At 57.2% G+C, this 24,837-nt stretch overlaps 1 protein-coding gene and 1 long non-coding RNA gene across 5 annotated transcripts in view; one reads left to right on the top strand and one right to left on the bottom strand.

Moving 5' to 3' along the window:
* Nucleotides 1-24,837, bottom strand: part of MYT1L (myelin transcription factor 1 like) — a 142,793-nt gene that overhangs the window by 34,443 nt on the left and 83,513 nt on the right. For all 4 annotated transcript variants that reach the window (XM_042933785.1, XM_042933787.1, XM_042933786.1 and 1 more), the window contains exon 14: nt 1,358-1,420. In XM_042933785.1, the coding sequence (XP_042789719.1) occupies nt 1,358-1,420 (63 nt within the window). The remainder of the gene's footprint in view (nt 1-1,357; nt 1,421-24,837) is intronic.
* On the top strand, nt 1,377-6,579 carry LOC122216668. Its single transcript, XR_006201030.1, has 4 exons — nt 1,377-2,207; nt 2,320-2,426; nt 2,730-2,979; nt 5,174-6,579. It is a non-coding gene; the product is annotated as an uncharacterized LOC122216668 (long non-coding RNA).

Raw genomic sequence — 24,837 nt, 5'->3', positions numbered from 1 at the left:
ATTCGGTGACGTCCAGAGACTTTCTGCAGCCATCACGAGCCACGGCGGCGGTGGTGCTGGCGTCTGGTGGGCAGACGTCCCACCGTGCGCTGGGCAGGGCGCCGTCCGGCCCCCAGTGTCCGCAGGGCCCAGGCGGGTGCCCCTGGCGTAGAGGACGCATGTGAGGAATCCTCCCGTGACCCCACCGTTCAGTTCTGCATTCCTAAGCTGTGCTTTTCACGGATCCGAGCGGCTGAGGAGTGCTCCGGAGTGAGCCCGGGGAGCACGGGGCACGCGGTGGGGTCCCGATGAGGAGGCTGCATCTGCCCTCCTCCAAACCGGGCCGGCAGCCGCTCAGCATCCCCTGCTCTGACCACTGGCATCTGACCCCCCGGGCGGCCACGGGCAGCACACGATCCACCGGCAGGCACCCTCCCTGTGCTGGGTGGCCGGGGGCTAACACTCATTGTCAGGGGCCTCTGCACCCCCGTCCCCCTGTCCCCCTCTCTGCCCCTCTCCCCTCTCTCCCCCTTGTCTCCCCCCTCCCCCTCGCCCTCCCTTTCCCTCTCTCCCCCTCCTCTCCGTCCTGTCTTCTTTATTTCCTCGTGGGAGGTGCATCCGAAGCCCGGATGCTCATCCACTTGGGGACCGCCCACTTCATGCGGGGAAATGCAGACAGTGACCCAGCAGCAGTGTCAGCCTCTGTATTTGCAGCACTGCCTCCCACTGTTGGATGGGCCTTAGCTCCTGATTCCTTGTCCCGACCTTGGCCTTGCCTGTTCTTGCTCACTGAACAGGACAAGAAATTGGCGCGGTGACCCCAGGTCTAGATCCACTTTTGTGGACACAAGGTCTCCAGAGTTTCTTTCAGGTCACTTCCAACGCCTGGCCCGGCACCCAGGAGGGAGACTTCAGGCTGCCCTTTGGACAATCCCTTCCCCTCGGGAGCAGCAGGGCCTGTGACGAGTCGTGTCTTCAGCTCTGCTACTGGGGCTCAGATTTTCATATTTAGGAGGCTGGCTCCCAGCGGTGTTGGAACGCCTGCCTCTCAGTGGCCATCCCGGGGACCTTATTCTATGCCAGCGATGGTCCTTTGCCCTGTCCTCTTCTGCTTTAGAACGGCTGCTGCTGGGTGACCCGAGGAGTCTCTCACAGGCGGACGCAGGTGCAGGACGGGTGGGGCGTCAGGGGGGCGGGCGGTCTGGGGCCGGGAGCGTTTGCCTCCCGTGAAGACCCCACGGGGAAGGCGCCACGTGGTGGTCTGGCGTCTGGTGCATCGGCGGGTGGCACGGAGCGTGCACCAGAGCCCGCTGGAGGCCTGCGCCCGCGCGGCGGGACAAGGAGCGGGGCTGTGCAGGGGGACGGGCTCGTCACGTACCTTCGATGAGAAGCGTAGTTGCCGGTGATGTGCCCAGAGCCGTCGCAGCCGGGGGTCGGGCACCTGCAAACACAAATGCAGATCGGCCAGTTGACTTGAGAGAAATCGACCCCCTCAACACGTCACGTCCTTACTCATCCAGAAAGCAGACTCTCAATGCTTCACCTCCCTACCAGAGAGAGACGAGCAGAGCAGGAAGCCCCGCGGCGGGGAGCGGGCACCTGTGCCCACCTAGCGCACCACCAGATACCAACCTTGGCCACCTTCTTCCTTCCAAGCACAAGGACGCTTTCCGGAGCATCACGCCCTCGGTACCTGCCTCGCTCAGAACACCCCCTCGGGCTTGGGCTCGAGGCTGTTGAGTCCAGAGGCCCTGACCCCTGCAGACACGCCCCGCCTGCTTCCCTCCTGCTCACGTGAGCCTCGGGGGGGAGGGGTCAGTGGGACTCAGCCACAGCAGTCGTCCACGAAGCAAGCTTCGTACACGGCGGGACGTGCGCAGGGCTGCTCTTTGTCTACACTTGAAACACCGGGACTAAATCGGGCTCCCATTAAGGCTGGGCCACCTGGCTGACCCGAGTCCAGTGAGGGCGGCGCCTGGGCTGAGCCGTGGGGACTCCATCAGAGCGTCAGGCCACGTCGAGTTGCCTTAAAGCCCCGCGACCTTAACCGACCCGCACGGAGCCCAGACCTCTTGGTCCAGCAGTCCCCATCAGCCCAGACCCTAGAGTCCTTCTGGGACCTGCACCGGCTCTGTGGCCGCCTGCGCTACGGGACACGGCGTTCTTTAAGAACGGTTTCGCCATCACTGCCCTTCCTGTGACGTCCTAAGTGCACTGTCTCAAGGAAGGTCAGGCGCGCTGCAGACACCTTGCATCTCACGCCATTCTGGTTGCCATGTGGCCACCGGGACTGTGAAAAACGAGGACAAAAATTAAGAAAAAATTCTTCTTTCTTTCCAGATAGCTCGTAACTCTCAAAAACAACAAGGATGAAGGGACTTAGTAAGAACATCACGCCTGGGTCAGCCCTGTGCCCCACCCCCACTCCGTGAACACCCGAGTGCCTGGTAAGGACAAAAATCACAAATTTCAAGTATTTAACCAGTGTCTGCTGCTTCTGAGGGGTTTCTGCTCAGAGTCACCGGGGACACCGGATGCTGAGACGGGGCCAGCAAGTTACTTGTCTGGATCAGGACGTGGTGGCCCCGCTGCCCACCCCCCCTCCCAGCACCGCCGGATGCTGGGCGGAGACGGCGGTGGGTGTCACAAGCCAACACTTGGTGTCTGTCTACATCTCCTTCAGTCCTAAGAGAGGGGTCCGTCCCGGCTCTCACGGTGTGCTGACAGCTATTTGCCGTGTCATATTACAGGTTAAAGTTCCGTTTGCGGCCCCTGCTGTGAGAGCTTAAAAAGGCAAACGGATCACGTTTGCCACGTCGCTGGTGTGGACACTCGGAACCAGGAGTTTTAAAATATGCGCTTGTGGTAGAACAATGAAGTGTGTGCAGACTCTGTGTGTCGAGAACAACCACCGAAATCTGACTGTTGACCTGAGTTTTGTTAGAGCGACAGCTGTTTGTGTGCGATTAAAGTCTGATCGCAAGACTATTCTGCCAATGGGTAAGTATTTATTTTCTAAATAATAACTTAAGTGACCGAGCTGAACTGCCTGGTTCCTCGCATGGATGGTGCTTCGTGTGGACAGGCACCCCGCTCTCCGCACCCACCCACCCCCCGCCCTGCCCCCGCCCACAACATGCCCGGAGGGAGGGGAGTCTGAAGGCAATAAACCTCATTCTGTCTAAGAAAAGCTCATCTTCGTGCAAGTTTCTGTTTTGAAAATGTATCAAGAAACAGAAATGTTTCCTACTAGCCAATAATACACACTTGGCCTTGCTTTTTGCTTAAAAAAAATTCTTCAAACTCTTCCTAATTTAAGCACTCAGTGCAAATTTATTTAAAATTTATTCATTTTAACACGAGTAGAGAATTTTCAATGTGCCTTTTTTTGGTGAGGGCTGGAGGAGGTTGACATATTCTGTTCAAATTTAAAGTGAACCATTATAACCAAAATAATGCAAATGAAAATCAGATTTTACTAATTATAAAAAAAGAGAGAAAGACTTTCAGAGTAGATTTTGTGTGTTTAAGCCATTTACAAAGGCATCATCTGATAAAAAAAGAGGCGTTTAAAATGTCCTTTATCACCATGAAAACAACACACAAAATATTGATTTGGCCTGTTTCCGCTGTGTTGGGAAAGAAAAAACGTTTCCAGAAAGCCTCCTCTCGGCTTTCATCGTCAGCCGGGCAGAGGGGGTGGAGCCCCAGGCCTGCCTCAGGCCCTGTGACCCGAGTCTGCTCCCCGCCGGCCACACCTCTGCGCAGGGGCACCGAGGGCGGCCTCGTGGCCTCCACCTGTCACACGCCGGCTGCGGAGCGAGCCCGAGTGCAGCAGCCCAGGACCTTGGCCAGGCCAGGCGGGGGTGTGGGACGCCTTGCTCGCTGCCTTTCTTTGTTCGCTCCCCGTGACGCAGCCAAGGCTTTTGGGGGGTGGCGATTCAGCCTTTTCACCTTTAGGTGGTGCTTCCGGACCACGTAAGGCAGCCCAGAAAGGTTTCTTTCTTGTACCAGCTCTTCGTGTTCATTTTTCTGTTGCTGCTCAAGACTTTAAGGCTTTTTTAAACTCCTAGATTTACATGCCGATTTCCTAGCTTTAAGAAATCTCAGCACTCAAAAATACAATTTTCTGAAGTCGGTGAATGAGGGAGTGATGATTCACCTAACAAAAGGGGTCTTTGCTTCCCAAGCGAGCCAGCTCCAGGACCCCTGATAATGGGGCGGTGTAAAATCGATTTACCAAAACTCGATTTGCATCTACCCATCTAAGAGCACATCTTTTCCATGAAAGGAGGCCCGTGTGGGATAATCAAAGTCCCCTGTGGATAGAATCAGACAGGAGCATGTGCCGCACAGCTTGGGTTTTGAAATGGCAGGAGAGATTGACTGGGTTTCCATGGAAACTCCCCAGAAGGCAGGCACGGGTTCTCTGCGCTGGAGTAGTCGGCCGCCCTCCCTGCTCCCTGGCAGTTCCCGGGGACAATGGCACCGAGTCTATTTTAGGTTCCTGTACTTGGAGATGCAAAGTTCTGTGACATAAAACACTTGCTTCACACATCGCTTCTCTTTCAGTCCAAGGGACTTTTGGTGGCGATAGTCTGAGCAAGCACGGGTGCGGAGATAATCTTAGAGCTCTCCTTGCCGCCCGGGGTGGAGTGGGGGTGGGGGATGTTCGAGACAAAAACGTTTGTGCCTTATCTGGGATCTTGCATTTGCCTCGGGGTCTCAGTGATACCACGAGAAAATGATTTGGGGTTACTGCATGTTATCATCTGGCTGGAAAAATTGGTCTGAAAAAGACATTTAGAAATGGCAATGGGGTGGGGCCCCCGGGGTGGCTCAGTCGGTTAGGCCCGACTCTTGATTTTGGCTCAGGTCATGATCTCACGGTTTGTGAGTTTGAGCCCCGCGTCTGACAGTGCGGAGCCTGCTTGGGATTCTCTCTCTCCCTCTCTCTCTGCTCCTCCCCCCACTAGTGCTATTTCTCTCTCAAAATAAAGAAATAAACATTAAAAAAAAGAATGGCGATGGGAACATCATGCTAACATGTTTTAAAAGGTGTTTAGGTTTTGCAGAATCCAAGTAAAATCTGGAAAAACATCAGGACCACTCACAAACTCCTGGACTTCTGACTTCATGCATGGACCCACTCCTTCTCAGGTGGGAGCAGTGTGGGTTTCTGTTGCTTTTGCAGATCTAAGACGGCAAAGAGACCTGCGAGCCCGAACCTCCCAGAATGCCCTGTGCTCATGGCTGCACTGAGCTATGTACACCAAAACAAACATTCTGTTTGGATCTACACAGGAACTATCACTGATCACAGCCACAATGGGGGTCATAGGACGTATGCCCCAATGTCAAAGCACAACTTAATGTCTCTCCATTAAAACACATAATCCTGGACACCATAAGACTTTGCACTGGCACACGTCCCGGGAACGTGACAGCCTCGTGTCTGCCCTGATCTGTCCCTCTGCGAGACATGCACCTGTTACAGTGTCGTCTTCCCGCCCGTCTAAAACCCCTGTCCTGAGACCGGGTGGGAGCAATGGAACTCATCAAACCCACGACTGAAGTGTCATCGATTCGTTATTGGTAAGAACATCTTTAAAGTGCCTCCTCCAAGGCGCCATTGTGCCCCTCTCTTTTGAAAATAAATATGAGGATTTGGTAAAGAGTTCTATTAAGAAAGACATCTAAAATAGGGCGTTTTCTTGCAGTTAAACGGATGCCTGCATCAGAGTGCATGTTACTACACGTTGTGATCTGAGACTGGTGAACCGCTGTGGCTTCTGCCCCCCTGGCGACACGTCAGTGAGGTGCAGGGCGGATTCCACGCACACGAGCATTTCTTCCTGGGGACCCCAAGGTGCTGCCCAGGCGCCCTTGCCGGGTAGCGGGTGGCTAAGCCCCTGACCCCACAGGGCCAGCCCTTCGCCGTCTACCTGGGGGTGACGCCGCCCTGAGCGGTAACACACCCTGGGTGCGGCAGCCTCTGTGACCTTGTGCCCAGCGTCCCCCCTCGCTGTGCTGGCAGAAAGACCCAGCTTGTCTCCTGCGAATCAGCTTACAGCAAAAAATATCTGAAGGTGTCTCAGGCTCTCTCATCCTGGTAAAAGTCAATCACTTATTTTTAAAAACCTTCTACATAGAGGCAGAAAGAACCGTGGGTGTCTCCGGGCTGCACCGGGAGAGTCTGTGGTTGACCCGCCTCCGTGAACTGCCCTGCGAGGCCGAGGACAGTAGCTAGAAATCCACAGAAACAGACCCTGAGGATCCAGGGTGATCATACAAAATACAAGGGGTGCACTGGAGTTCTGGGAGGATTTCGTGGAAAGGCCCTCGGCCACGTTTCTTGCTCATTTCTTTCGTGGCAACTCTACCAAGGGAACGTAATTAAGTAAAATGCCAAGTATTAAAAAATATGTAATTTTTTTCTATTGCCCTCAACTTTAAAAGAACTCATAAAAATGTAAGATTAGGCCTCGTCCATAATAGCAAAATATGTTTGTAAATTGGAGCGATTCAGGCCACATGTACAAAAGTCTTTGCTTTATTTATATAAAAAGTTCAATTCAGAAACCGCTTTTTATTTTTTTTTTGCTTAAAGAGATATGGTTCTAAAAATATATTTATTTTGTTTTTTTCTGTCACACAGACGGGAAACAGTCAAGAAATTCCGAGGAATGCAAAATAAAGATACTTTCAATGGAAAAATGACATTCACTGATTCTTACGCTACATGTCTGTGATTTTTCTCCCCAAATGCAAAGAGAACAGGTCACTTAAAAGCAACATACATTACTTCTGCCCAATTTCTTGGATATATTACCTGAAACTCAAGGAAAGACAAAATCTTGCAAACCATTTTTTAACCTGTAAGATATTCATTAATTTTCCCTTTTTTTTTTTGAAATGCAATATTAAGTATGCATACTTGAGCTTTCTGCAGCCCAGACACAGAGGCCCCACGCTGTCGTGTGGCACTCACCCAGCGCCCCCCGGCCCCAGCCACCCGCCAGAAATAGCTCACGACACAGCCGAGCTACAGAGTCCGAGCTGTGGGCTGGAGCCCCGTGGACGCTGCAGGGCTTGGGGAGAGGCGGGTCGGACCCCTCAGCCGTCCCACCTGCGGAGAGGTCGGCTGGGGCGCCGGTCCCGCCTGCCAGAGCCCCTGAGCGCCTGTCCCCTCCGGGAGGCAGTTCTGGGGGAAGTCCCCGATTTGCTTCCCGCTTTGGTCCCCTGACACCTGGTTTCTCCCCGTCCCCCTTCCTCCTTGAGGGTCGGGCGAGGGGCTTTCACGTGGCCGTGTAGGACATTCTAGCTTTATGGAAACCTACGTGTTTCAAAGTGTGAAGCGGCCACACCGATATTAGAAGAATTTAGTTGGAAAACTTGCTTGCTCCCTGATTGTGTGTCACATTTTTGTCCGAGCACTTTTCTTTTTAAATTACACTCAAAAACAAACCAACAAAGGAAAAAGACTGTTAAAGGTACTCTTAGCATGGTTAAAAAAATTCATTTCGGTCATTCAGGTAACCTTTCTGAGTAGGTCAGGCCACAGGTACGAGTGCGGCCGTGCGGGGCGGGAACCCGGGGCCCCGGGTGGACAGAGCGCCCCGGGAGCTGTGCGGTCGGGAGAAGCAGGGGGACGTGGGTGGAGAGTTAGGGCCGCATCAGTTCCGCGGTGCCCAATAGTTGTGCGGGCCACAGCACGCGGTGCGTGCGGTCAGGTCCAGGGGGCTGGTTCTTAGCCTCAACCCATCCACAACCGGGATGCTTCTAGCAATTTTCATCCTGACTCAGAGGCCCACGCGCTGGCCGCCAGGCTCGGGTCCCCTCCACCCTGACGTGTGCTGTGTGAACCCCCGTCCGCCCTCCCCCGACCGGGGCCCCGGGGCACCTCCCTGGCTTTGGCCGGGCCTGCCGGACCACACGGGCCCCCGCGGAGCTGAGGCGGAGTCTGGGCCGTTCCGGGCCCGTTTTTCCGGGGGCCGCGGGAGCCGCTGGGGGGGAGGTGCAGCCTGTTGTTCATGCCGCATGCAACTCTTAGTCCTCTCCACGCATGCAGCCTCCGGGTCTTAAGCTCTAACTCCTCGGTCGGTCATGCTGCCTCCTCGTCCGGGGGGTGGGAGCCTGACTGGGGCCCTCGCCGCCACACCGCACTGCCGCCCGCGGGGTGGTCCCGGCAACGTCCGGGAGTAGGCTCCTGTCCGGTGCGGCCGAACGTACCTAGCACATCCTGGCGTCCCAGTCACTTAACGGGATGTGTCCATGGGGACTGCTGCCAGAGCACATGCACGTCCAGCAGCAGTGAAGCGGCTAAACAAGAGACTGGGGCAGCCGGAGCCACAATTGGAATTGGACTCGGAGGACCCATGCAAGAAAAAACACACAAAAGGTGACTGGTGCGGCTGAGCGAAGGCAACAGAAACCAGCATTCCAACGTCCTGTCCCACGCGGGCGTCCACGTGCACCGCGACCTCGGGATGCGGGCGGGCTCCACCCTGGGCATGCAGGGACCTCGCGCGGGGCCCTCGAGGAGGCACTCACCTGTGGCCGATCGCACTGAGCTCTTAGGCAGTCAGTGTCGTCTAGTGTAGGGAGGGCGGTTGGCAAGGACTGGGGCGCCTGCCGGCCGCGGGGCGGGGCCGAGATGCGCGACGGGGAGCGCCTCTACCCGCGAGGCCCGCACCAAGGTGCCTGGCCTCTGAGAAGGGGAGGGCGCTGGGGACCGTATTCCCCCCCCCCCCCCCACCCCCCGGCCTTGCTGGTGAGCAGCCAGACGTGGCACCACAAGGACCGGCCTGCCGTCGGGGGCCACTGGCTGGGGAGGGGCTCTCTGCAGAGGCTGGCGGCCCGGCCACGCCGCTCCGCCCGCGTCACGAGCCAGGCGGGCCGCGCCCGAGACAGACGGATGACCCGGTGTGACCACGATGGCCCCTCACGGCTACACTACCACTACCACCCGCGGTGGGCACGCGCCAGCCCACGCCCCGGCTCTGAGGACAGACGGGGAGACCCGGGGGCGGCTGCAAACCCGAGGCAGCGCAGACGCGGCGTTTGCACGTCTGGGGACACCGAGGCCCAGAGCGGTCTGCTGGGCCACGCGCAGGCTTCCGTGGCCAGCGGCTCGGGCTGTAAAAGCCACAGTGACTGGGGGACATCGGTTCCGTTTCTCTGTCCAGAGACGGTTTGAAACTGCTTTTGAGTTCAATGAGGAGAGGGGCTTGGGTGGTTTACAAGCAGCTGCGTTTCCTCAAGCTTCCAGGCGTTAGCGGGCACCGGGAGAGTCAGGTCTTCGGGACAGAGGAAAGGAAAGGCCCGGGGGCCACGGAGCCGGGAGCAGCACATGCGCTCCTGGTAGCTGAGGTCGTGTTCCTGTTGCTAGCCTTCTTTCTAGTTTTGTTTCCCCTGTTTCTCCCCTGTTTGTCATGTTTGGGGGTCTTTCATTTTTTGAATCTCTCTTTTGTCTGGAGGAAATGTTTTTGGTCCTAACCGGGAGACGAGAAAACGGCCTGCTGCCTCTGCATCCTGTGTTGGCCTGGGCCTCTCCGTCATCTCTCACACTGCCACGTTGTGTTCCTCTCCTGCCGTCCCCAAACCCTGTCTTCTGCCCAGCTGCTTGTTGCTAGCTACCTGGTTTTAAGTTATTTTTTTAGTTTATTTTCTGCTCTGTCATCCCTCACGTAACAAGATTGAGTTCCAGCCTTTTCTCCCTTCTTCCTGGGGGGTCTGCCTGTTTCGTACCTTGGTTTTTTTGGGTCCCGTTTCTAAGTGATTTCAGAGACTCTTAAGTTAGCATGAGTTTTGAGAACTAGGTTGATCAAATATGCTTATTTTACAGGCAAAGAGACAGATCCAAACAGGTGAAGTATACTGTTTAAATTTGCACAAAGAGCCGCCAGGTCAAGATGAGAACAGACATGTCTTCGGACCCAAAGCTCAGCTAGACTCGCCGTAAATGTCCCCTTGTGATCAGTGGCTCCTACCCTACAAAGCCGCCCCTCACGCCGGGCTCATTTTGTGCTGCAAGACAGAGATCACTTGTTCGTCTGTTTGCGATCCCCAGTGATCGATCTGCAAGGACCCTCGTGTCTCATAAAACAGGGAGAGTGGAGGGGATAGCAGGAAAGTAAAATGAAATTGCTCTAGACCTTTGTACCGAGGATGTAGCCAAAGCGGTTTCTAAGAGTCACACTGTCCGCCGACCGTGTGGTCCCCCTCCGGTCACGAGGGGCCGACCAGAGAGCAGGGGGCTCAGTGCCCACACCCCTGCGACCGGAAGGTCTGACCCCGGTGCTGGTTCTGGAGTCTGCACAGCACGTGCGTTCCACTGAGGACAAGACGGGAACCAGCGAGAGCTGAAGACGGGGACACCAAGTCCAGATGGAGAGACCAGGGCAGGCGCAGAGGAGGGTGGCAGGAAGGGGGCTGAGGGCAGCACAGGCGTCCACAAGACCCTGCAGCCCCTGCACACGGGCCACTGTCCCGGGCGGGTGTGGGGCCGGGAGGCCCGGGCACCCCCGTGGTGCCTCCGAGCTCGGCAGCCCGGCCAGACGCGTCCTGTGGCGGGGACCCGAGAGCGACGGGGCTGCCCTTGCCCCGACCCCTAGCCCCTGGGAGAGAGAACCAGGGACCCGTTCCTCCACAGGCGCCCACGCCTTGTTGGGGAAGCCTCAGCTGAGGATCGGGAGCTTGGGAGAAGCGAGGACCGTGTGCCGTGCGCCAGCCGGTCTGCGGAAGGGACGCGGTGGTGACGCGGCAGAGGGGACACAGAGGCTGCCTGCTCAGCCGTCGCCCAGGCCCCTGGGGGAGTTCGGGGTCTGTCCCACCCGGACCTGCCGACGAGTTAGAAGAGACGGAACAGAGAAAGATGCTGAGGAAACAAGACGAAAAGCCGTGATAAACCGAATGGACGCGAAAGACGCTGCTGGGCAGACGGCCTCCCTGGACACGTGCCCGCTGTGAGCCTGTGCCGTGCCCTGACTCTGCAGGGACAGGAGCTGCCTTCGGCAGGGACCGGCAGGCGACCAGGTCACCTGAGAGAAAAGTCAATACAGCATTCGGAGGCGTTAGCTTGGAGAAGACAAGACGGCAGGAACCGAAGTCACCGTCCTCACAACGGGAAGGGAGGAGGGACACTTGCCCGAATGTGCCTAAGAGCCCGGGGCCACGCTCCTGGGGGGTCCTGCCCCCAACACGCGGTGCTCAACAGCAGGGTGGGGCCCCCTGGGAGCGTGGCAGTCCCTAGGGCGGGATGGACTGGCGCCTGCTGTGACCACCCCAGAGGCCTCCCGGGGCTGAGGGCCCGGGCTCTGTGCACAGCCCGAGGCGTCCTCCCTCTGGGGGACAGGCCGTGCCTTCCTCTCTGCGGCCCCCACGTCTCTGCAGGTGACTGGACGCCTGGGCCTCCCTCCTGGAAAGCTCTGCCTCAGGGCCCCCACGTTGTCACGCGGCCTTCCTGCCCGCGAGGGGCTCCTCCCTCGAGCAGGCCCTCTGGCCTCCGGCTTTTCCTCCTGTGTGTCCAGCCTCCCCGAGCCTCACGTGAGCCGAGCACTGTGCCTGGCTGTGTGCCATCCCCTCTGACCTCCCAGAACCTTCCTCTCCTGCCTGCCCTGCCCAGGAGCTGGGGTGCCTTCCGGGTGGTTTGTCACTCTGAGCACAGGCTCTGGGGAAGGAGGGCGGAGCCCGAGTGCTGACACGGCCAGCCCAGGGCACACCCCACTGGGGCCCAGCGTCTGGTGGTTTCGTCCTCTCTGTCTGGTGTGGTTCTTGTGCCGTTTGGTCTTCCCGTTTGCAAACTAGGTCCTGAGGGTCACAGAGCAGGTGCAGATGCCTCAGAGCTCCGGCCTGTGGCCCTGAGTGTGGCCTGTCTTAAATGTCCTCCTCGTTCTCAGCAGGACGTTGGCAGTTAGGGTCACTGCATCCTAGGTATTGGGCGTGGCCCGCCGTCCCCAAGGTGTTGTCCCCAGCTGCTCTCAGGGGAGGCTGGCCTGAGGATCCCGAGGCCAGCAACCCGTCAGTGGGTTGCCCAGGGGGGACCGTGCTGTCTGGGTGTGGGGGGCCGGGGGGTGTCGAAGGGGACTCTGCCCAGAAGGTGAGTGCGTGCAGCCCCACCCCTGCCGGGAAGTCGACTTGGAGGTGGAGGGGCCTTGCCCATCACAGGCCCCCAAACCTGCCCGCGAGCGCTCGGGTCCCTGGGGGGCGTGAGAGCTGACGCCGGGAACTCGGAGCTCTATGACCCGCCGGGCTACAAAGATCCTCATGTCCTGGGGGCTGCTGACCGTCCGTCCCCCACTTGGTGGAGGACCAGGTGACCGCCCTGCGCCCATCTCAGTTCCCGGGGGCACAGTGTGTGCTCTGTGGCTCTCCAGGGAGGGTCGATGAGGACAGCCTCTCCTACTGACCGGTGATACTCCAGGCGCTCGGGCCCTCGGCAGTCACGCTGTGGGCCCACACTGTGGGGCCCGGAAGGTCGCCGTGGACATTCTGTGTGCCTGCTCTTCACGAACACCCTGTGCTCTGGGTCCTGCCCCATCAGTCCGTGTCACAGACGACACAGGCCCAGAGATGCTCATACTGTGCTCACAGCAGGAAGTGGCAAAGAGGCTTGATTCCCACCCACTGGCGGCCTGCTGTGTGCGTCAGAGACAGGGGCATGCTCGCGGGAACGTGGGGCAGGTGGGGGGTGTGCTCGCGGGAACGTGGGGCAGGTGTGGGAGCAAAGCCAATGCTTGTGGAGTGACTGGGGTCCCCAGAGGGGTGGTGGGAGGGGAGGGGCGGGTTGGGGGGCGACTGGGTCCCCAGAGGGGCGGTGGGAGGGGAGGGGCACAGAAGGAGGTCCTTGGTGATGTTTAGAGAAGAGGGCTCCTTCAGAGCGGGGAGGGAAAGCCGGACGACGTGCAGAGTGAGGGCCCACGACGGGAGGACAGTGCAGACACACGTGGCAGCGGGTGGCGGCGGGTCCGAGGGTACGGGAGGGGAGGGCCTTACAGTGCCGGGTCCCAGCGGGGGCAGAGGAAGGAGCCCTCGCACCCCAGCCGGGTGCCGTCCGAACAGGGAGGGGGCTCTCGTCCGGGCCGGGGGCTCTGGTCGGAAGGGATGGCCTGCAGTGACCCTGGCCGGCCACACACACGCCGCGTGTAAGGGCACCCTGCCTTGGCGATGGTGACGTGGGTGCCACCGTGGACACCGTGTGGTTTCCTCTGTCCCTGGAGCCGGTGTGAGCGGGTCGGGCCTTCCCGACTCCCAGCCACCACGTCCAGACAAGCATCCGGTCCTCGGGCCCATCTGGATCTGCCCGCGGAGAGGAAGCAGCAGGGACGTCGGGCGATGACAGGTGACAGTCGTGGTCCTGGGCGGTGTCGCTGCTGCACGAGGGCGCGGGCGGTCGAGTCTGGAGGTTCCGAGCTCATTGCAGGTGCAGCTATTTCTGCCAGGAACACATCCGCGCAGACCCGCGCCCAGTCAGAGCTACGGGGTCTGCTGCTTGTGGAAGCGGGAGCGTCAACGCCGCCCATCTCCGTGTGAGCGAAAGCAGCCTTGGGTCCAAGTTTGAAGGAAGTAATTTTAAAATATGGTCGTTCCACAGCGAACTTTGACGGAAACTTCAGTTGCCTAACACCAAAAGGGTGTTTCTTAGGAAAAGGTTCACATTTAAAAATGATCTCTGTTACGTAAGCTATAAAAAAGGAATAGGAGGGGCGCCTGGGGGGCTCGGTCGGGTATGCGTCCGGCCTGGGCTCAGGCCATGATCCCACAGTTCGTGGGCTCGAACCCCGCGTCAGGCTCCGTGTTGACAGCTCGGAGCCTGGAACTGCTTCAGATTCTGTGTCTCCCTCTCTCTCTGCCCTTTCCCTGCTCACATGCTGTCTCTCTCTGTCGCAAAAATAAATAAACGTTAAAAAAAACTTAAAAAAAGGACTAGAAAAGATTTTCTGGAAAAGGAAGGGAGGGAAAAGAGAAAGAAAAACAAAGACAACTTTTATAACTGGGAAATCTGCTAGGGGTCAAGGGGCTTTGGTGATTTCCAGTCTTCCTGTGTCAGCAGCCGTTGTGCGGGAAGGTCTCTGGGGGCCGTCCTTTGGCTCAGAAGACAGGGCCAGTGTCAGTGTCCCGCGAGGGGGCTCCTCAGAGGCCCGTGAGGGGTGGGGAGGACATTCCTCACCCCCACCCCCGGCAGACCTGTCATGGGGTGGGGGGGGGGCTGGGTGAGGAGTGAGTTGCCATGGCAACCCACCGTTTCCCCCACCCCCCTCCCGCCCCCCTGCCTTGCTGCAGGTTCTATAATGCGCAGGACATTCTGAGTATCAGGGCACGGAGGGCGGGGGTGGGGAGCAGGGCAGGCCTTTCGGCGGGCACTAAGGGTCTCTCACCCGGATGAAGAGCCCTGTGGATGCACACGCCAGCCTCAGTGCTGGGTGAACCATGGCCCTCGGGGCCTCAGGAGGCTCCCCTGCAGCCAGGATGCCCCCGGGGCCACCAGGGAGACTCGGGTCACGTGCATTCGAGGCTCAGTGGCGTTTCGCTGTCCTAAACCGTAGATCAGGGCCGCATGCTGCCACAGTCCCTGAGCACACGCTCCCAAACACGAGGCAGGAGCCTCGCTCGTTTTGTGTGTGAGCCCGTGTTCCGACTAAAACGTGTGATCCTAGAAGCAGGGTCCAGGGAAGGTGGCGCAGCCTGGTGGCAAGGGCATCGCGCTGGGCGTCACGAGCCCAGTGCGCAAGAGGCCAAACCTGAACGTGAACCAGTCTGTGAAAGCGGGGAGCCTGGGTTTGCCCATCACTGCACAAGGGTTTTCATTTCTTTTGTCAGGAAAGGAGCCATTGGCCTAATCAGCTCTTTACCTTTAAAGTCCGTTAAAAATAAAGAAACGTCATCCGTCGAACGTCCAATTGGCTTCTCGAAGGGTGATGAGCCCTCGCGTCACATTTTCTCAGGCCAAGTGGGGAAACACGGAGGGTTCTCGTTCTGCACGAGTAGGTCAGCCCCTGCGGCGCTCGTGGGGTTACCCAGTAGTGATCCGAGTATGTTCCGCGGGCGTCCGCCGACCGCGCTCCCTGCTCCACCCAATAGCCGCTACTTTGCCGGGAAGGTGTGCGACTCCCGGGGCTCATCAGGCTCTTTGCCCCTTCCCGCCAGGGGGAGGAAGCGTGACAGGGCTCTCGTGCTTGCTGGCGGGCACTGGTCCCTCTCTGGCCGCTCCCTGCTTTCGGGGGGTGTGGAGAGGTCACGACAACCCGCACCCGGAGGTCCGAGATGGCCCTCCCAGGGGCTCCAGGCGCGGGTGCGCGCGGAGACGCTGCGTCCTGCCGAAACCGTGCCTCGGTCTCTGGTCTCTGGTCGTCTCCTCAGTCGTCTCTGGACCAAAGCACACATTTCAGAAGAAGATGAAAGTGTGTTCCTTTCTCCTGGACCAGGGCACCAGCAGAGCTCAAACGCTAGACAAGGTCGGCGGGTCCTATCCACCGTGAGCGCCAAGGTTCTGGGCAGGATCTGGAAGGAGGGTTTTCCCTTATGGCTCAGCACAGTGGATGTGTTGGTCAGTACTGCCTTCTCCTCTAGTTAGAAGACAGGACCGAGTCTTGCCCGCGTGGGAAACAGCTCCGCAGCTGTGGTCCAAGTGCAGAACTCACGTTCAGAGGTCGCAGACGGTCAGGGTGTGGTCCCCGCGTGGGAGCAGAAACCCCCACCCATGGCGGGTTTCAGGCGGTCAGGCTTTCTCCACTGGCCAGCAGTCTCTCCCTGGCTTCAGCCCTTGGCCACTGGAAGGGGCACGTTGCGTATTTTGAAGGCATCACAAAGTCTCCTCTGGCAGACCATGAGAGGGGGTGGACATCAGAGAGGGCCACCGTGGGGGCCACCGCAGACGGGCTCTCCCAGCATCTCGGCCACCTCCAGGCCTGGCTCATTCCCCACAGTGTGTCACTGAACCTCGGCAGAAAGCCAGGATTTGGATGAACTGAGAATCAGCTGACTTCGGGGGAGGAACTGAGTCCTGCTCTGTGTTTACCCTTTAGCCCCTAGTGAGTTGGAAATCTGCAGGTGTCTGCGTGAGGGCGGCCGGGAGGGGCTGAGGCCAGGCCCCGGGCGACTTAGAGTGAAGCTGTGATTCCGGAAAGTCTCTGGGCACCTGATCCTGATTTTTCCAAATAAGAAACATGAAGTTCAGAACTCTGGTTGACTTGCTGGGGGCCACTCAGCGAGGACACGGAGTGGGTCTGAGACGATCCCGTCTGACCCAAGGTGGAGCCCCTCTTCCCGCGCCGCACGGGCCCAGCCACATGGCCGCCCGCCTGAGGGCGCACCTGTCTGTGTCAGGGTCGGGGTCAGGGTCGGAGTCAGGGTCAGGGGGAAGCCTGCTCAGCGGTGCCCGGCGGGACGCGGCTCGGCCAGAGGGAGGCTTTGGGCTCATGCCGAGACCGTCTTTCCCGGCTCTGCCTGGCGCAGAGGTAACTAGCGTGCGGCCAGGAAAGCGGAAATCTAACCTGCGGTGCAGTGGGCTCGGGGTCTGGCCTAGATCTACGAACGCAGGAAAGAGAAGCGTGTTTCTCTAGGTCGTCTGCGCCGCTCTGACCCGTAAGGCTGTGCACTGAAAGACAAACGCCTGCTTCTAAGCGGTTCTCATCTTAAAATGCATGTCATCCAAATAAGGCAAGAGAACTGAAGCAAGAATCCGAGATAGTTTGAAAAGTAAAGAAACGACGGAGAATGGGACGATCAAAATATGCCAGTTGCGAAAACGGTTTTGTGCGGGAGGCGGGAGCCGAGGGGGGGTCGCCGAGGGACCAGGGCTGCTGGGGAGTCTGATAGGCTGACGGACACCTCCAGTTGATGGTTTTAAGCCTGATTTGCAAGTCTGATAAAAGTGTTTAAAACTCTACCAGATCAGACAAGAACGAGAAAAGACATATTAGGAAAATGGGATCCTTTCATCTTTGAAATATTTTGATCTCGGTTGTTGGAGTTTGAAATGTAAGAAGTTTTCTTTCGCTCGCTCGTCGCTGGAATCGGGTCAGACTTCGGGCGTTGATTGCCTGTGTCTTTTTGTTCCAGGGCCCCCTCCCCCGCTCAGTCGGCCTCATTCCTGCCCGAGCCCGTGGCCCGACCCACCTGGCTGCCGCCGGGCTGGCTCCTGCCTCCGTCTTGCCTCAGACCTTGCTCTTTCATTAACAGGTATCATTATGTCGACTTTTCTGGGCACCAGGTGCTTTTGCGAGCACTTGACAAACACAAACTCCTCAGTCCCGGGAACGAACTGCCAGGGGGGTGCCGGAACCGCCCCACTTTGTGGATGGGATCAGAGAGGTGAGCAGCGTCTGCGGAAGGCGGCCCAGTGTGGGGGTGGAGTGCGTCGGGAGCCAGGAGGCCCGGGCGGAGGTCCACACCGCTAAGCCTGCTGGCCGCCCCCGCCCCCGCAGCGCTGGGCCTGACCAACCACCCCCCTCCGGACGTCCAGGACGCACAGCCCCCGATGCTCACGGTCTCCGGCGGCCTGTTCTTCGAGACCCGGGGACATTTCAACGTCTCTAGGCCTTTGAGGAGTCTCTGTGAATGCACTAAAATACCCTGATTTAAAAAATAATTTTCTAAGGAAAACAAATAGATCTAACTACCTGGAGTGAAACATTAACCCCAATTTAATTATTTCTACTTGGCCTAGAAACTCCCTCCAGTTGATATCCCTGGGGCTTAGAAGCCAGAGACGGGCGTTTTCAGTGGCAGAAATTGCTGTCATGACATGAAAAGGAGAAGTGCAGAAATACCTCAGGGAGAAGCCAGGCTTCCCGTCGCCGTGGGATTATTCTGACAGTGAGGGAGGTGTGACTGAGAAAAGCTGAGCGCCCCTTTGAAGAGCCAGAATTAATCACGGCGACTGAAAGGAACGGCTCAGGTGAGTGCACTCAGCGCTCGGTGTGGCGTGGGAGTGGGTGCCGGGCGTGGACAGGGCTGCCCACGTCCACACGCCCGTTCAGCGGGTTTCGAGGGGCCCTAAGTGCACACGTGGGGCCTTGCTGGGCCAGGAAAACTGAGCTGACACATCACACGTTTAACTGAAAACAAGCGAACACAGAAAATCCAACGTGTACATCAATATGCATACTTCCTCGGGAACGAATACACTTTGGAGAGGAGTGTGTACTCAATGTTATGTGGCCTAAAAACGCCCTACTGGAAACTGGGAAACTGTCTCCTACCCTCAATCTAAATCAGCGTCTCGGGCGTGGGAGAGGGTGGCCCGTGGCGGCCCAGGGGCTGGGGCCACAGGATGTGCTCTCGGGACCAGGAGGAGCGACAGGCTGTCAGGTCGGGAAGGAGGAAGCAGAGAGGGCGCTGGGCCACCCGTCAGGAGCCACACACGCGCCCCTCAGAGGCCCCAGCGGAGAGGCCCACGCCCCAGATAACCGGGCCTGTGCCTGTTTCCCTCCACGAACAGCCCAGGGCTTGACAACAGGTAAAATCGGTTTTGTTTGAAGATGAGATCTAAACGTGCGTAAGCGGGTGCACACGGAGACGTTCCATGTACTTGCTGCAATGAGTCCTGGGACCCTCAGCTGGCAAGTGGGGCCAAGAAGGGACGCCTCCTCTCCGTTCTCTGCTCTGTCTCCAGTCGGTCCTGCGTCGGGGGACGAGGCTGCAGCCATATCACCTGCGTGCACCTCCGCGAGGCTGGACAGCGCCGACGACGGACGCCACTCACCGCGACGGTGGCCTCGTCCGTGCTCCCCGCGCGCGAGGGGACGACCTCGCGAAGCTCACACGCCATTCCTGCCTTTCCACCTGGGGTGCAGAGTTTCCAGGCTCACTCTTCCCCGGTCAGCTCGCAAGAGGGCCTCCCTTCACAAGGGGGAGGTTGGAGCTCAGAGCGAGCCGCCTGCTGACCCCATCGACCAGCACTGACCCCACTCAGCAGCCTCCCTTCGGATTCCCGGGCTCCTTACACGGTCTGTTGTACAAGCAAATGATTCTGACTCCTTCACGAACTCATTTACTTGACGGCTTGGCTGCCCAGCAACGTGCAAAACGCCCGTGGATGCTGCGGGGGAGCGGTCACACGTTGGGGGCCCAGGTCACACCCTCCAGGAGCCTCCCTTCCCATGCACGACACAGGTGACCAAATACCCACAGCGTGAGGTAGGGCGTCATCGCCGTAGTAAGAGGCCGGTGCGTCGCCGGGTCCTGGGTGTGGAGCGGTCTGTCCGTGAGTTCAGGGACTCTGGGAAGGGCTGACCTCGTTCCGTGGCTGGGCTTCCGTGGGCACAAGGTCAGGGAAGGTCATTGCAAGGGAATGTGCCTGTGCCACAAGGGTCACGTATTCTTTGTGCCATGGCCTATGCATATGTTTGTAAATGCTTATTTCAAGAAGAAACATGCAGTGAAAGATCTCTTAAGCCTCAAGGTGCAATGGTCTGCAGATCTATGCGAATCTGTGGTGTTTCCTTCCCATCAAGGCGTTTCTCCCAAAGAGGCCCAGCTCCCCAGGGACAGCCGGCCTCACTGCTCTTCTGCCCCTGCCTGGAAGGCTGTGCTGGCGGGGTCTCGGGGAAGCCTGGGGGCAGGTCCCCTGAAGCGCGAGTGGAAGCCCGCTGCCCAGGAACAATCTTCACAGACGTTCATTTTAACTTTCTCGACCGACGCGTCCCCTGCGCCTCAGCGCCACCGGCCCAAGGATTCCCTCCGGCCAGAGGACGCCTGCCCTCACAGCTGTGTCCTGCCTCTTTGATCACGCGCTACGGAAAACTCGTCACTGGAGTCCTGTCTCAATGATCCCCACAAAGTCATACAGTCTTCACTAGTCAGCGGTACAGTTTTGAGTTTTGAAATCTCACCCTGCTAAGCACACGCTCGGTGAGGTCTGCAGGCGGCCACCACTGTCTGTAACCTGGAAACCTCTTATGCTCCCGCGTGCTCAGGGCCGTTTCCTACCGGTGGGACGGAGGGATGCTGTCCTCTGGGGTCAGCCGGACGTTTGGAGGGAGGTTATCTGTGACAGGACTTCCCAGCTTTGTAACCGTTTTCCCTTCCAGGACGCGATCAGCTCATCCGGGCCCCTCCTGCCAATGAGGGAGCAGGTAGCAGCCCAGGAGCCTGGCCGGCTGGGTTTCGGGTGGGTGAGAAGGACGGCCCTGCTCTCTTTGTCCACACTCGCTCCTGGAGCATCACCTAGCCCGCCGTGGAAGCGCCCGACCGTCCCCCCCACAGAGGCCCACGCTTGCTCTGGCCTCGCCCGGAGTCCTGCATGGACGTGCAGCCCTCAGCACGGGCACCCACACGACCTCCGCCTGGCCCCCCCGCGTGTCCCCTGCCCCTCCTGCAGCCACAGCCGCAGGAGAGGGCAGCCTCTGGGCGCCTCTGGGTGCATCTCACGCCTACGTCCTATCCCCCCTGCAAACCTGCCGTTCTGCCCACAAAACGCCCAGAACTGGCTGCTTCTCACCCCTGCTCTGCTCCTGACCACCTCTAGCCAGGACTGTCACCGAGACCTGTGCCCGCCCTCCCTGCGCCTCCTGCCACACTTCACGCTGTCCCCTATGTGGCACCTGGCGTGGCTGTGGGAACACGTCAGATCCTGTCACCAGTGCGCAGGTGGTGGGGGGCGGTGGGCTCATCCTACTCAGAAGGGAACTCAGAGCCCTGCCAGGCCTTATAAGCCCCTGTGGGACTTGACCCCTGCAGCCAAGCTTCACACTCCAGAACATTCCTCCGGCTGCTCCTCTTCTGAGTGTGCAGGCATTGTGCTCCTGCTGTTTCCCCTGCTATCAGGAGGCAGGGAAGGACAGGGACTGGGGTCGCTGGCTACCTGCCGGGGACCGGAGCAGTGGTCTCACGCAGCAGGCGTTTGTAAGCAAATCACCGTGAGCAACGTGAGACTTTGCCTGTTGTCCTTTTCTAGACAAGAATACTTGAGTTGTCATTTCTATGAAATAAACCACACACGTGCAGAATATACCGTCGCACTTTATAAAGCACTTTCACATCTGCAGTCCACCCCCGCTGACCTTGACCGTGTGAGGGGTCTGCCCTAGTCCCCAGAGGAAGAGCGCCCCGTGGGCGGTGCACGCTTCGGGCATCTGGACTCCCGGCGCCGGGGGTTTGCTCTTGCTTTGTGTGTTGGATGGAAGCCACAGAAACACCTCCCCACCCAGAGATTCGATGCGGCTGTTAAATAAGATTACCCAACCAACGTGTTGAGCAAAAAAGCAGGTTTCAGGATCACAGAGAGATTGAGGTTGAAGAAAGCCTCACCAGATGCAGTACAGAGATGAAGGTACAGGGTTTCTTTCCCTCCTTTTTCAATTTCCGGTGGCTTCTGTCTAAAACCTTCCTTGTCTTGTTTTTTTTTTGTTAAATTTTTTAATGTTTTTATTTATTTTTGAGAGAGAGAGAGAGAGAGAGTGAGCGAGCATGAGCGGGGGAGGGGCAGAGAGAGAGGGAGACACAGAATTTGAAGCAGGCTCCAGGCTCTGAGCCATCAGCACAGAGCCCGACGCGGGGCTCGAACCCACGAACCGCGAGATCATGACCTGAGCTGAAGTCGGGCCCTCCACCGACTGAACCCCCCAGGCGCCCCATAAAAGCCTTCCTTGTCTTGTTAAGAGCACATGCCCCCGTCTGACGTAAGAGGAGACCTCTGTCCCGGGAGAGGGTGATCTTACACGCGATGCACATTGTCAGCGGAACAGAATGGACGTACGCGGGAAGCACCGGCAGGACTTGAGCACAGAAGCAGAAAACAAGGAACACGGACCAAGGAGATGAGAAGTAGCCACTCCCACACCTGCCCTGGGAGCCAGAGCAGAAAGGGCACACGTCCGGGGCCCGTGGTCCCACGTCCTCGAGCGCGAGAGCAGAGAAGGAGGGCCCTCTGGGGGCCCTGAAAATGAAGTTTGGCTGAAACAAGTCACTTGTGTGAACCCGGGTTGTGGAAAGGGCATTGTAATGACGCGTTCAGGAAGCAGGTGCTAACGTAATTGGAACAAGGGAAGGACCGACGCTCCCCTCTGTGTGGCAAGCTCTCCAACAGCGGGCTGATGAATGGTCTAAGCAGGCTTGAAAGAGAAATATTTAAGATACTAATGGCAAACAGTCTTCTAACAACCTTAAAGCCCCAAGTGTTCATAATGTATCTGCTAATTATAAGCCAGGTTTATTTAGTCACTGAAGAAGGTGGCCTAAGGATCTCTCTTTGATAACATCTGCTTAATGAAATTTGAATTTCTGTACAAGTTTGAAAGTAATAAAGTGGAATATATTTTTAAATAACATAACAGACTTTCTCCTAACTTCTAATGAATGCTGCTCTCATGGTCCACAACAGTGAGGTCCAGGCAACATGCAGGTGTTCGAGTCTGAAAAGTTACACTGTGAAATTTATATCATATTTAATTCTAATCTGTCTACAAATGGCATTAAATTAAAAAAAGAGGCCAGTATGTAAAAATAAAAAGACCTTCCTCCATTTGTCTATGGCCTAGTACTAAAAAATGTTGAGTACCCAGATGCTAAAAAGAGTCCTAAGCTTTTCAGTTGTAGGAATAAAATATTCCTGAATGTTTATTAGAGTATGGTAAAAAATATCTTTAAAGAACAGTGCAAACCGAGTCTGGGGTTCTCAGTGGCACTGTCCTATATGGACATCCGCTTGATAGCTGTGACTTTTAAATCAGCTTTGACAAAATGGACACCCTGGAAAGTGCATTCCCCTGGCGGCCAGGGCGCGGTGCGGCGCCCAGGAGGCGCGTGTGGCTGCGGCTGCCGTACTGGACGGAGCAGATCTAGAACATTTCCAACTCCCCAAGACTTCTGTTGGACGGCCCTGAAAGACTCATCTCACAAAGCCGAATTACATTTTCGTTTTGGTTATTAGAAACTATTTGCACTGAAAGTTTTTTTCTTAAAAAGAAAATCAGGCGAGACTGGGGTTTCTCACGTCTTTACGCTATTACAATCTTCAAGGACTCTACTGGAAGGCCGACCACATACCGCTATTTCCTAACTGCGGGGAGAGGACACTGTTGAGCACCTGTGGAGCCTGGAGACTTTGGCCATGCGGAGAACCAAATGGCAGTCACCAGGGCCAGGGTTGTAGCTCTCTCTGTAAACATGCAGCGGCAGAACTGCACCCCCCGTAGGAAGGCGGGTGGGATTTCCCCTGAACGGTCACTCCCGGGAGATCACAGGTCGTGTTCTGGGATAAAGACCTGGGCAGGTGGGGTTGTGAGCCGTTCTGCTCCTGGGTCCACCTGCAGACCCTTCAGCCCTTCGGGGTCCGTCTTTCTAATCAAGAAAGAAACCACAGAGAATGGTTCTCTCTCCTGGAATTGTCAGGAAAAAGTGTCCTCCAAAATCCTTGTCAATAATTTCCCAGAAGGAACATCTACTGTGTTTCCAATTTTGTTCATTTTGCTCCAGGGAACTGTAAATTAGTGAAGTGTTTACTGAAATAAAACCTCAAATTTATAATTAAAGGCCGATGAACCCGGTCCTTACTGGCCAGACGTCTTTCCCAAGGAGGCTGGCCTCTCGCCCTACTCGGCGCCAATGTGGGGCTCCCGTGATGTTGAAGGGAGGTCCACGCTGAGAATCACCCCAGCGGGGCCAGGCATGACAGGAATATGAGACCAAACCCCCGGTAATTGCGAGAGGCCAGAGTCAACTAGACGTAGCATATGAAGCAGACCCAACGACAATTTGATGTGCTCTGTGACAGGAAGCGTGCCTACCTCTGAATCCTGGCCTGAAACCGCGGACGACAAAACCTATAGGTTCACACACACACACGTGTGTGAATACATTAATGACATATCTTCTATGTAAACGTGTACGCATATATAGAATACCTGTAAAACTGTAATATTTGAAATCGCAAGGAAAATAATGTTTCCTTTGTCTGGTGCACCAAGTATGCTGCGTATTTATAAAGAGAAGTGATTAATCCAGAAGCGAGGTCTGTCTACAACGTCTGACTGCGAGTTCCTTGAGGGCAGACACTGCGTCTGTCCTCCGACTACCGATTACAGGTGTTTAAATAAATAAGTGAATGAAGCAGTGTGGCTCCTGGCTCGTGGACATGCTGTGGTGTGTGCTCCCATCCAGAAGTCTCTGGAGGGTCCAGACTGCCCCCCTCCGCAGGGCTGCGGGCTGTGAGCCAGAGGCGAGCGCGGGGACAGCCTGGGCATGTGCTTTGAGTGATGCGCGCGTACCTACAGGCTCCAGAGGGGCTCCCCGGACCTCCTGCCCAGTGTCACCAGCAGGGGCTTTCCTGTTTGAATTTGAGGACACGTGATGTCCTCCACACCTAGAGGCTCACTGACTACGGGGTGACTTAAAGTTCTCATGATACAAAGTCATTCAGTAAATGTTCAATTAACTTGTACATTCTCCTCCTTTCAATTCTGGTTAATATTTTCACAAAATCCAAATTTTAAAAAGAGCTATGTGATTTTTGTGCATTGATAATAATGTTTACTGAGCGTCCTCTACGTGCCTGCTCCCAGCACGGTCCCATTTCACAGGGGAGGACACTGAGGCACCAAGTCCGAACGACAGTGAGGCCCACGCAAACACCCGAACTGCATCCCAGATGTTGCCGGAGAGCCCCGGGTGTGCTTCTGGAAAGCACAGGTCACTTCCTAAAGGGAATGGGACACTGAAGTTTGCTTCCGGTTTTGTTTTGGTTGGTGTGTGTGTGGATGACCTCCGGTGAGGTTAACGAGATGTACGCCCACGTCCAAACACCTGGGATGCCCACTGCACAGTCTGGGCGTAACGTTGACCACCAGGAGAAGGAAGTGGGGAGGGGGCTCCCTCGCAGAGACTGAGCCCAGGACGCGGGGCAGCGAGCCCCCTCCC

The sequence above is a fragment of the Panthera leo genome, chromosome A3 (assembly GCF_018350215.1).
Source record: "Panthera leo isolate Ple1 chromosome A3, P.leo_Ple1_pat1.1, whole genome shotgun sequence".
Classification (NCBI taxonomy): Eukaryota; Metazoa; Chordata; class Mammalia; order Carnivora; family Felidae; genus Panthera; species Panthera leo.
Note: the sequence above shows the minus strand (reverse complement) of the source record. Positions and strands in the feature narration are given on the sequence as shown.